At 51.4% G+C, this 13,057-nt stretch overlaps 1 protein-coding gene across 1 annotated transcript in view; it reads left to right on the top strand.

Annotated features, from left to right (window-relative positions):
- Window positions 1-13,057, top strand: part of LOC129694860 (murinoglobulin-2-like) — a 138,737-nt gene that overhangs the window by 47,920 nt on the left and 77,760 nt on the right. The window contains exons 13-16 of the mRNA XM_055631616.1: window positions 4,845-4,908; window positions 6,866-7,011; window positions 7,585-7,734; window positions 8,543-8,692. Of these exons, the coding sequence (XP_055487591.1) occupies window positions 4,845-4,908; window positions 6,866-7,011; window positions 7,585-7,734; window positions 8,543-8,692 (510 nt within the window). The remainder of the gene's footprint in view (window positions 1-4,844; window positions 4,909-6,865; window positions 7,012-7,584; window positions 7,735-8,542; window positions 8,693-13,057) is intronic.

Raw genomic sequence — 13,057 nt, 5'->3', positions numbered from 1 at the left:
GGGGAGCGGGCAATGCCTTACTGGGTCGCCGTGCGGCAAGCTCCGGAGCGCTGTGGCCGCCGACACACAACATCGCGGAGCGTCGCTGGATTTGGAGCCGTGGAGCTGGGGGCTCCGTCCGGCCGCGGGCGGCGCCGGTTGGAGCTCCAACCCCGGCAACTCTACCCCTGGCTGCGCGGCTCCAAATCCAGCGACGCTCCGCGATGTTGTGTGTCGGCGGCCACAGCGCTCCGGAGCTTGCCGCACGGCGACCCGGTAAGGCATTGCCCGCTCCCCGCTGGTATCCCAGCGCTGCGACGCCGCCGACCCCCGACATTCGCGGAGCCGGGGCGTCCGGCCGCGGGCCGAGCTGGATTTGGAGCGCCACGCAGCCAGGGGTAGAGTTGCCGGGGTCGGCGCTACAACCGGCGTCGCCCACAGCCCCACCGGCCACAGCGCTGCGGAGCTTACTGCACGGCGACCCGGTAAGGCATTGACCGCTCCCCGCCTCTCCGACCAGGTAGGGGACTAAGAATTAAAGTTTACCCCTTCACCCCCCTTCACATAAAAGCCCTCCAAACTAACTGACTAACATTTAAGCAATGATTTACAGATGTTTAAGCGTCTCCCGGTCTCCAGGGAGGAGGCAGCCGCTACAGTAGTACAGACCTGGGTTGACCGTGGGTCGTTTTGGGTCAAGTTTGGCGCCAAACGCGAGCTTTGGTGCGCAGACGGCATCTGGAAAAAATGGCCGGTTTTCGGAGCTTTTCGGTTTCTGGAACACCGGATAAAAGGTTGTGCACCTGTATAGTGTAGGCAGGTGGGACTAAGGGGAAAAAAAGTTGTTCGGCACGGACTTGTAGGGCCGAGATGGCCTGTTTCCGTGCGGTAATTGTTATATGGTTATATGGTTAATGTCAGTTTTAAGGAGGTGACATCAGATGGGGCTTATAAGGAATATAAATTGTGTAGGGAAGAATTTGAAGTGGGCGATTAGAAGGGCCAATTAAATGTCATTGGCGAGCCAGAAAAATCCCAAGGCTTTTTTGCTTAGGTTCAAAACAGTAGGGTGACCTGGGAGTACGTAGGACCGATCAAGTATAGAGGAGGAAATCTATGGAGTTGGGGGATGTAGGTGAGGTACTTTGTATCTATATTCACTGAGGAGCTCACCTTGGAGTACAGCAAAATCAGGGTGGAGAATACAAATATGCTTGGGTTTGAGATTGAGGAGGAGGAGGAGGTGGTGCAGAGGCTCTTGAAGATCATTAAGGCGGATAAGTCCCCTGGGACTGATGGGATCTATCCCAGGTTATCGAGGGAGACAAGAGAGGAGGTTGTGGGGGCCTTGACAAGGATCATTGTTTCTTCTCTAGCCACAGGTGAGGTCCCAGAAGTCTTGAGAGTGGTCAATGTTGTTCCTTTGTTTAAGAAGTAGAGAGAATCCAGAAATGGGCGGAGAAATGGCAGGTGGAGCTTAATTTGCATAAAGGCGGCACAGTGGTGCAGCGGTGGAGTTGCTGCCTTAGTGCACCAGTGATCGAGGTTCGATCACGATTACAGGTGCTGTCAGTACGGAGTTTGTACGTTCTCCTTGTGACCGCATGGGTTTCCTCCAGTTGCTCCAATTTCCTTCCACATTACATAGATTGGATGGTTAATTGGCTTGTGTACATTGCCACCTGTGTGTAGCATGTGAAACTGGGATAATTGTGACCTGGGAGTACATAGGACCGATCAAGTATAGAGGAGGGAATCTATGGAGTTGGGGGATGTAGGTGAACTTGTGTAGGGCTGATCATTGGTTAGCACCGACTCGGTGGGCTCAAGGGCCTTTTACCACTTTGTAAAAGCTGGAATAGCTCAACGGATCAGGCAGCATGTCTGGAAACACGAAATAGGTGACATTTTGAGTCAGGAACCTTCTTATATGTGGTTGGATTGACTTATGTATGGTAAGATCAGACTGCACTGTGTGCAAAATAAATGTTTTTCACTGTCGGTACATTTGACAATAATAAAACGTGTGCAGTTGGATTTGCCCCCATTTCGGCATGGAAAGGATGATAAGTTCTGTTCTAACTCCCTGCAGGCCGCAGCTTGAGTTTCTATGCCCCTTGACTTTCCACGGAAGTTCCAGCAGAACTGCCAAAGCACCAAGTGTTCCATCGTGCAGACCCTTCTCTCTCTCCAGGAGTCTGTACCTTCTATACTCGCATGTCTAATTTCTTTAGTAAGGGTAATTACATTGAATTTCAAGCTGAATGATATAGAGAACTTGAATGAAGGATTTGTAGCCCATTCAAACGGTTGCTTAATTTATTAAATAATTTTCAGCTGGGATCTCGTAAGAATGTGGAAGGGAATTTTCAGTATTTTATGCTACAAGTACATACTGGTGTCTGAATTACATAGTGATTTCTGATCTAAAACCACCAAGCACATTATAATTAATAAGCACGTTGATTCCTGGGATGTCAGGAATTTCATATGAGGAAAGACTGGATAGACTCGGCTTGTACTCGCTAAAATTTAGGAGATTGAGGGGATACCTTATAGACACTCACAAAATTCTTAAGGGGCTGGACAGGCTAGATGCAGGAAGATTGTTCCCGATGTTGGGGAAGTCCAGGACAAGGGGTCGCAGCTTAAGGATAGAGGGGAAATCCTTTAAAACCGAGATGAGAAGAACATTTTTCACAGAGAGTGGTGAATCTCTGGAACTCTCTGCCACAGAGCGTAGTTGAGGCCAGTTCATTGGCTATATTTAAGAGGGTTAGATGTGGCCCTTGTGGCTAAAGGGATCAGGGGGTATGGAGAGAAGGCAGGTACGGGATACTGAGTTGGATGATCAGCCATGAACATATTGAATGGTGAATGGTGCAGGCTCGAAGGGCCGAATGGCCTCTACTCCTGCACCTATGTTCTATGTTTCTATAACAGCACACCAATGGATCCCATTTATTTAAAAGGATATATCAGGTTGGCACAGTGGAGGAGCTAGTAGGGTTGCTGCTTCACAGCACCAGACACTCAGGTTTGTTTCATGTCAGGACCCTTCACTATATGCTGCCTATTTGGAATATAATTCATTCTACAATACCTGGTGAAGTATTTTCCTTACATATTTTTTAAGTCCTATTCCAAGTAGTTTCAGTTTACAAAACGCTGTTCCTGTTGTCATTTATGTTGCATTTCCTCTTTCCCTTTCTAAACAAGCGACCCTATGCCTAAATGAACCCGCCATCCTCTAATTGGACAGTCTGGCCACAGGGTGATTTCCCCTTCACAAATATGCTGGCAAATGAGCCGGCCGAAGTGACGCATTGTGGATTTCAAAGTCAGCCACCCCTCACTAATCTGCTGTCATTTATAGAGTGAGTGATTGCATTAGTGAAGAAAGGCAATCCAATAGGTATCATTTACTTTGATTTGTAAATGTTCCAATTCTAAAGGTTTTAAAGAAGATTAAGGATCGTGGAATTGATGACAATTCTGTTCACATGACTGGAAAATGGCAGCAGAGATCGATGCAGAAACCTTGAGCTTGACCTGATGGGAAGATGGGGACAGGGGGTGACATTGTGTTGGTGGGGGAGGGATATCTTGTGGTTCTCCTGGTGTCAGGATGTTACCTGCCGCAACGTGCAAATACCCCGATCAATATGAATTGCAGTTGGTGACCCTGTAGAGAACCATCAACATGTTCCACACCACACAGTTTCAGGACTCAGCTTTGAACAGCAGAATGAGCTGGAGATTGCACACTTTACTCCCAGAGAGTGGTGAGTCTGTGGAATTCTCTGGATGCTTTCAAGAGAGAGCTAGATAGGGTTCTTAAAAATAGCGGAGTCAGGGGATATGGGGAGAAGGCAAGAATGGGGTACTGATTGGTGATGATCAGCCATGATCACATTGAATGGTGGTGCTGGCTGGAAGGGCCGAATGGCCTCCTCCTGCACCCATTGTCTATTGTATCTGTAAACTAGAATGTGATGTGTTGAACTTTGGGATGACCAACGTAGTATACAATTAATGCCATGACCCTTCACAGCATTAATGTATAGAGGGATCTTGGGGTCCAAGTCCATAACACGCTGAAAGTTGCAACACAAACATAGAGTGGTAACGAATGCTTGCTTTCATAGATCGGGGCATTGAGGATTAGAGTCAGGAAGTCATGATGCATCTCTATAGGACTGTGGTTATGCAGTTCCAGTCACCCCATTACAGGAAGGATGTGGAGGCCTTGGAGAGGATGCAGAGGAGGATAACAGAATTATGCCCGGATTAGGGTGTATTAGCTACAGGGAGAGGTTGGATAGATTGGATTGTTTTCTCTGCTGGGAGACCTGGTAGAAGTATATAAGACTGTAAGAGGCATGCACAGGGTAGAGAGTCAGAACATTTTTCACGGATAGTTTTTCAGGTGACGTGTGGGTCAAATGTGTAGCTGGAGTCGAGAGTGGTGATGCAGACAGGTTCAAAGTGGTGTTTATACAGGGAATGGAGGCACATGGTTCATGTACAGTCAGATAAGAGTTGGTCTTGGCATTGCGTTTGGCACAGACCCTGTGGGCCGAAGAGCCTGTTCCTCTGCCGTCCTGTTCTATGTTGATCTCTCTGTCCCCTCCCCCCTCCCCCCACGAGAGAAGGCTCCCTCCACACCTCAGTTAAAAATGACGCAGTTATCTTGTCCTCATCCCACCAATCGAGACCCCGCTCCCCTGGGTCAAGACCGCACCCCTCATCAACACCTCCCTGTTGCCCCTCCTCACCCCTCCCCACTGTCCCCCCCCCCCCCCCCCCCCCCCCCCCCCAATTGCAGCACACTCTCAGCCTCGGCCTCTCCTCTCTCCCCACAGGTCATGGCCAAAGGGAAGATCATCAGCCTGGAGAGCACCCCCCTCATTGTCGAGGGGACGCACGGTACGGGGAGGGGGTCGAGCTGGGGAGGAGGGGAGGGAAGGGGGGGGGCGCGGTGGTGTGGGATTACACTGTGTAACGGGGATGTGTGGGATCACACTGTAACGGGGATGTGTGGGATCACACTGTAACGGGGATGTGTGGGATCACACTGTAACGGGGCGGTGTGGGATCACACTGTAACGGGGATGTGTGGGATCACACTGTAACGGGGATGTGTGGGATCACACTAACGGGGATGTGTGGGATCACACTGTAACGGGGATGTGTGGGATCACACTGTAACGGGGCGGTGTGGGATCACACTGTAACGGGGATGTGTGGGATCACACTGTGTAACGGGGATGTGTGGGATCACACTGTAACGGGATGTGTGTGGGATCACACTGTAACGGGGATGTGTGGGATCACACTGTGTAATGGGGATGTGTGGGATCACACTGTGTAACGGGGATGTGTGGGATCACACTGTAACGGGGATGTGTGGGATCACACTGTAAAAGGGATTTGTGGGATCACACTGTAACGGGAATGTGTGGGATCACACTGTAACGGGGATGTGTGGGATCACACTGTGTAACGGGGAGGTGTGGGATCATACTGTAACGGGGATTTGTGGGATCACACTGTAACGGGGATGTGTGGGATCACACTGTGTAACGGGGATGTGGGATCACACTGTGTAACGGGGATGTGTGGGATCACATTAACGGGGATGTGTGGGATCACACTGTAACGGGGATGTGTGGGATCACGCTGTAACGGATTTGTGGGATCACACTGTGTAACGGGGATGTGTGGGATCACACTGTGTAACGGGGATGTGGGATCACACTGTGTAACGGGGATGTGTGGGATCACACTGTAACGGGGATGTGTGGGATCACACTGTGTAACGGGGATGTGTGGGATCACGCTGTAACAGGGATTTGTGGGATCACACTGTGTAACGGGGATGTGTGGGATCACACTGTAACGGGGATGTGTGGGATGGGGTCACACTGTAACGGGGATGTGTGGGATCACACTGTGTAACGGGGATGTGTGGGATTACACTGTGTAACGGGGATGTGTGGGATCACACTGTTTCGGGGATGTGTGTGAGCGCACTGTGTAACAGGGCGGTGTGGGATCACACTGTATCGGGGATTTGTGTGGTCACACTGTGTAACGGGGATGTGTGGGATCACACTGTGTAACGGGGATGTGTGGGATCACACTGTAACAGGGATTTGTGGGATCACACTGTGTAACGGGGATGTGTGGGATCACACTGTAACGGGGATGTGTGGGATCACACTGTAACGGGGATGTGTGGGATCACACTGTAACGGGGATGTGTGGGATCACACTGTAACGGGGATGTGTGGGATCACACTGTAACGGGGATGTTGTGGGATCACACTGTGTAACGGGGATGTGTGGGATCACTCTGTAAGTGGGATTTGTGGGATCACACTGTGTAACGGGGATGTGTGGGATCACACTGTGTAACGGGGATGTGTGGGATCACACTGTGTAACGGGGATGTGTGGGATCACACTGTGTAACGGGGATGTGGGATCACACTGTGTAACGGGGATGTGTGGGATCACACTGTAACGGGGATGTGTGGGATCACACTGTAACGGGGATGTGTGGGATCACACTGTAACGGGGATGTGTGGGATCACACTGTAACGGGGATGTGTGGGATCACACTGTGTAACGGGGATGTGTGGGATCACACTGTAACGGGGATGTGTGGGATCACACTGTAACGGGGATGTGTGGGATCACACTGTGTAACGGGGACGTGTGGGATCACACTGTAACGGGGACGTGTGGGATCACACTGTAACGGGGACGTGTGGGATCACACTGTAACGGGGATGTGTGGGATCACACTGTAACGGGGATGTGTGGGATCACACTGTAACGGGGATGCGTGGGATCACAATGTGTAACGGCTTCCCTCCAGCCCCACAGGGGGTGCTGACGCTGCCGCTCCACCTGGCCGCCCTCCTGGCTCCCACCGCCCGGCTCCTGGTCTTCACCGCCCTGCCCAGTGGCGAGATGGTGGCCGACTCCACACACATACACATGGACAAGTGCTTCCGCAACAAGGTGAGGAACCTCCCACCCATCTAGGATGTACTCCCCTTTTCACCCCACTTCCCTAACACCCCTCCTGCCTGTTTACTTCCCTCCCATTCACCCCTCCTCCCCCTCTCCCTCCCACACCTCTCCGCCTCTACCTCCCACCTCTCCCCCTCCATCTGCCTCCTGCTCGCTCCCTCACTGTACTCCATCACGCGCTCTCTACCGCTGCCTCATCGCCCTCTCTACCGCTACCTCACCGCGCTCTCTACCGCTACCTCACTGCGCTCTCTACCGCTACCTCACCGCGCTCTCTACCGCTGCCCCGCCGCTCTCTCTACCGCTTCCCCGCCGCTCTCTCTACCGCTGCCTCACCGCGCTCTCTACCGCTACCTCCCCGCGCTCTACCACTGCCTCACCGCCCTCTCTACCGCTACCTCACCCGCGCGCTCTACCGCTACCTCACCGCGCGCTCTACCGCTACCTCACCGCGCTCTCTACGCTACCTCACCGCGCTCTCTACTGCTACCTCACCGCGCTCTCTACCGCTGCCTCACCGCGCTCTCTACCGCTGCCTCACTGCGCTCTCTATCGTTGCAGGTGCAGCTGGGTTTCTCCGTGCCGGAGGAGTTGCCGGGCAGCAAGGTGTCGCTGCACGTCGCCGCCGCCCCCGGCTCCCTCTGCGGTCTCCGCATCGTCGACCACAGTGTGCTGCTCCTCAAACCCGAGAGTGAGCTCACAGTACAAAGTGTAAGGTCCAGCCCCACCCTGGGGTGCAGACGGGGGCCAGCCCCACCCTGGGGTGCTGATGGGGGCTCAGCCACACCCTGGGGTGCAGAGAGGAGGGGGGCCAGCCCCACCCTGGGGTGCAGACGGGGGCCCGGCCCCACCCTGGGGTGCAGAGAGGACAGGGTATAGATGGAGTGAGGGAGGTAGGAAGTGTTGACGGAGGGGGTAGAGGTGGGGGGAGGGGGAGAGGATGGGTTGGAGGGAATGAGTTGAGGGGAGGAGGGAAGAATGGGGGGGGGGGGTGGGGCAGGGGAGGAGGGGGGATGGGGCAGGGGGTAATGAGTTTCTACGATCCCTGCCGCTGATCTTTGTCAGCTGTAATTTATATTTCTGTCACCCTCACTTGTCGCTCTCTCTCTCTCCTCTCCCCTCTCTCTTCCTCCTTTTCCCTCACTCTCCCTTACCCTCCCTCTCTCCAACTACCCTGACTCTCCCTCCCTTAACCCTCACCTACTTGCCCCCTCGCTCTCCTCTCACTCTCGCTCTCCTCTCTTCCTCTCTCAATCTTTCCTCACTCTCTCTCCCGTCCGCCTCCTCCCCCTTCATTTCCCTCCATCTCTCTCATCTTCCCTCCTCCCTCCCTCAATGCTGTCTTCCTCCCACTCGCCCATCTCTCCCTCCCCCATCTCTCTCCCTCCATCCCTCCACCTTGCTCTCTCTCTCTCTCTCTCTCTCTCCCTCCCTCATCCCCTCGTGTCCTCCACAATGTTCTCCCTTTCCCTCCTCTGTTCCTCCCCCTGTCCCTCTGTTCCTCCCCCTGTCCCCACAGGTCTACTCCATGCTGCCGGTCACTGACCTGAACGACTACTCCAACTTAGTGCATGAACATAACTCTGACAACTGTGTTCCTGAGCCTGACGATTCACTGCTCAAACAGTTGGACAAGGACTCGGTCATTGACGTGGCTCAGTTGCTGCAGGTGCCACCCAGGGAATGGGGGAAGGCGTGGAACAGGGGCTGCAGAAGGGAGGGGAAAGGGGAGAAGTGGAGGGTTGGAGCGAGGGGGGATGCAGGGGGCAAGGGAGGAGAGGTAAGGGAGGGAGTGAGGGAGAGAGCGAGGGAGAGAGCACAAGGGAAAGGGCCAGACGGAATGAGGGGAGAAGGGGGTCATAAGATCATAAGTGATACATAGATACAAATTTACATAGACAATAGGTGGAGGAGTAAGCCATTCGGCCCTTCGAGCCATTCAATCTGATCATGGATGATCGTCCACAATCAGTACCCTGTTCCTGCCTTCTCCCCATACCCCTTGATTCCGCTCGCCCAAAAAGCTCTATCTAACTCTCTTTTGAGTGCATCTTGTGAATCGGCTTCCACTTCCTTCTGAGGCAGAGAATTCCACAAACCCATAACTTTCTGTATGAAAAAGCTTTTACTCATCTCAGTTTTAAATGGCCTCCCCTTTATTCTTAGACTGTGGCCCCTAATTCTGGACTCTCCCAACACTGGGAACATTTTTCCTGCGTCTAGCTTCTCCAGTCCTTTTTTTAAACAATTTTATACATTTCTATAAGATCGCCTCTCGTCCTTCTAAACTCCAGTGAATACAAGCCTAGTATTTCCAATCTTTCCTCATATGACAGTCCCGCCGTCCCAGGGATTAACCTCGTGAACCTACGCTACACTGCCTCAATCACAAGGATGTCCTTCCTCAAATTAGGAGACTAAAACTGTAGACAGTACACCAGATGTGGTCTCACCAGGGCCCTATACAACTGCAGAAGGACCTCTTTCCTCCTATACTCAAATCTTCTCATTATGAAGGCGAACTTGCCATTAGCTTTCTTCACTGCCTGCTGTACCTGCATGTTTACTTTCAGTGACAGGTGTACAATGACACCCAGGTCTCATCACACTTCCCCTTTTCCTAATCTGACACCATTGAGATAATAATTTTCCCCCTTGGTCTTCTCGCCAAAGCGGTTAACCATAAATGTATCTACATTACATACTGCATCTGCCCACTCACTCAACCTGTCCAAGTCAACCTGCAACCTCCTAGCATCCTCTTCGCAGTTCACACTGCCACCCAATTTTGTGTCATCTGCAAATTTACTGGTGTTACTTTTAATCCCATCATCTAAATCATGAATATATATTGTAAATAGTTGCAGCCCAAGCACGAGTCTTGCGGCACTCCACTCACCATGCCTGCCATTCCGACAGGAACTCGTTTATTCCTACTCTTTGTTTAATGTCTACCAACCAATTCTTTATCCATGTCAATACCCTACCCTCAATACGATGTGCTCTAATTTTGCCCCCTAATCGCCTGTGTGGGACCTTATGAACACCTTCTGATACACTACATCCACTGGCTCTCCTTCATCCATTTTACTTGTCACATCCTCAAAAAAATTCCAGAAGATTAGTCAAGCAGGATTTCCCTTTTATAAATCCATGCTGACTTGGACCAATCCTTTTACTGCTACCATATGCGGCATTTTACGTCTTTAATAATTGACTCCAGCATCTTCCCCACCACCGAAGTCAGGCTAACTGGACTATAAGTTTCTCTCTCGCTCCTTTCTTGAAAAGTGGGATAACATTAGCTGCCCTCCAATCCACAGGAACTGATCCTGAAACTATAGAACATTGGAAAATTATCACCAATGCATCCGCTGTTTTTAGAGCCACCTCCTGGGATGCAAACCATTAGGCCCTGGGGATTTATCATCCTTCAGTCCCATCAGTCTACCCAATACTATTTCTCACCAAATGCAAATGTCTTTAATTTCCTCTGTCTCCCTAGATCCTCTGTCCTCTAGTACATCTAGTAATCTGGGAGTCCTTTGAAAATTTCCCAATCCTCTGGCTTCCCATTACGCTTTGCTATGTTATACACCTTTTCTTTTAGTTTTGTTCCATCCCTATCTTCCCTTGTCAGCCACAGTTGCCTTTTATTCCCCTTAGAATCTTTCTTCCTCTTTGGAATGAAATGATCCTGCATCTTCTGGATTATACCCAAAAATTCCTGCCATTGCTGTTCTACCGTCATTCCTGCTAGGATCCCTTGGCCAGCTCCCGTCTCATGCCTTCATAGTCCCCTTTATTCAACTGCATCACTGAACCTTCTGATTTAACCTACTCACTCTCAAATTGCAGATTAAAACTTATTATATTGTCACTACCTCCTCGCAGTTCCTTTACCGTGAGTTCCCTTCTGGTTCATTAGATAACACTAAATCCAGAATTGCCTTCTCTCTGGTACACTCCAGTACAAGCTGCTCTAAGAATCCATCTACAAACTCCCTTTCTTTGGCTCCAGAACCAACCTGATTTTCCCAGTCTACCTGCATGTTGAAATCTCCCTTAACTCCAGTGGCATGCATTACCTTTGTTACATGTCAATGTTCACTCCTGCTGCAATTTGCACCCTACATCCAGGCTACAGATTTCTATTTATTTATTTATTTATTTTAAATCAAAGAATTTATTCCATTATTAAAAATAATATTGACCCTCCAATAAAACAAGGCAGAAACCACCACCATAATACAATACAAACATATATCCATAATAAACTACAGGTGCACAACCTTTTATCCGAAAGCCTTGGGACCAGACACTTGTCGGATTTCGGACATTTTCGGATTTCCGAATGGAAGATTTTTAACGTAGATTTGGAAGGTAGCGCGGGTGGCTTGAAAAGTCTGGAGCGACTGCCTCCTCCCCGGAGACCGGGGAATCATTGCATAAATGTTAGTCAGTTAGTTTGGAGGGATTTTATGTGGTGGGGGTGGTTAAAGGGGGAAACTTTGATTCTTAGTCCCCTACCTGGTCGGCGACTCCCAACATCGCGGAGCTGGGGGCTCCGTCCGGCCGCGGGCGGCGCCGGTTGGAGCTCCGACCCCGGCAACTCTACCCCTGGCTGCGAGGCGCTCCAAATCCAGCGCCGCCCGCGGCCGGACGCCCGCAGCCCCAGCTCCGCGAATGTTGGGAGTCGGCAGCCACAGCACTGCGGAGCTTACTGCACGGCGACCCGGTAAGGCATTGACCGCTCCCCGTATCTCCGACCAGATAGGGGACTAAGAATTAAAGTTTACCCCTTCACCCCCCGTTCACATAAAAGCCCTCCAAACTACTGACTAACATTTAAGCAATGATTTACAGATGTTTAAGTGTCTCCCGGAGGAGGAGGCAGCCGCTACAGTAGCACAAACCTGGGTTGACCGTGGGTCGTTTCGAGTCAAGTTTGGCGCCAAACGCGAGCTTTGGTGTGCAGACGACATCCTGGAAAAAATGGCCGGTTTCCGGAACACCGGATAAAAGGTTGTGCACCTGTACTATACAACTATGTTACAATCCTTATTGAGGATACATTCAACACCTTGCGGAGCCCAGCGGTCCCGTAACTCCCTCAGGGTGCCCGTAGACAGGGCGTATTCCCTTTCTAACCCCATCCGGGCACGGACGTAACCCCGGAAAAGGGGCAGGCAGCTGGCCCGGGTAGAGCCCTCCACCGCCTGGCGCCGTGACTCGCGGATGGCCAGCTTGGCCAGGCCCAGGAGCAACCCAACCAGGACATCTTCGGCCCTACCATCTCCCCTACGCACAGGGTGTCCAAAGATGAGGATGGTGGGTAGAAAATGCAGCCAGAAGGCAAGGAGCAGCCCTTTAGATATTCAAACAGGGGCTGCAGCCTCACGCACTCCATGTACATGTGGTACACAGTCTCTTCCAGCCCGCAAAAGTGGCAGGCGGCTGGCGAGTCTGAACAGCGCGAGAAACAGGTTGCAGGGAACACCTCGGTGCAATGCCCTCCACCCCAGGTCCCCAATGTAGAGGGGGAGAATCCCTGCGTAGAGGGACCCCCACCGGGGGCCCCCTTCCAGGCTACTGTTTGGGGGCCTGTTGATAACTCCCATTAGTGTCTTCTTAGTACTTTACAATTCCTCAATCCTATCCACAGCGACTATACATCACCACCCCCCCACCACTATTTAGTTTAAACTCACCCGTGTAGGAGTGGTAAACCTGCCTGCCACAATGCTGGTCCTCCACCTGTTAACGTGCAACCCGTCCCTTTGTACAATTCACCCTTACCCCAAAACAGATTCTCAACAAAGGCTTTCTGAAAGTCCAGATACACTACATCAACTGGCTCTCCCTTGTCCATTTCACTTGTTACATTCTCAAAAGAATTGGGAAGATTTGTCAAGTATGATTTCCCCTTCGTAAATCCATGCTGACTTGGACCGATTCTCTTACTGCTATTCAAATGCGCTGCTATACATTGGCGATAATCAACTCCAGCATCTTCCCCACCACCCATGTCATG

This window comes from Leucoraja erinacea, unplaced genomic scaffold (genome assembly GCF_028641065.1).
Source record: "Leucoraja erinacea ecotype New England unplaced genomic scaffold, Leri_hhj_1 Leri_82S, whole genome shotgun sequence".
Lineage (NCBI taxonomy): Eukaryota > Metazoa > Chordata > Chondrichthyes > Rajiformes > Rajidae > Leucoraja > Leucoraja erinaceus.
The sequence above is the reverse complement of the archived record's forward strand: the minus strand, read 5'-3'. Positions and strand labels throughout refer to the sequence as shown.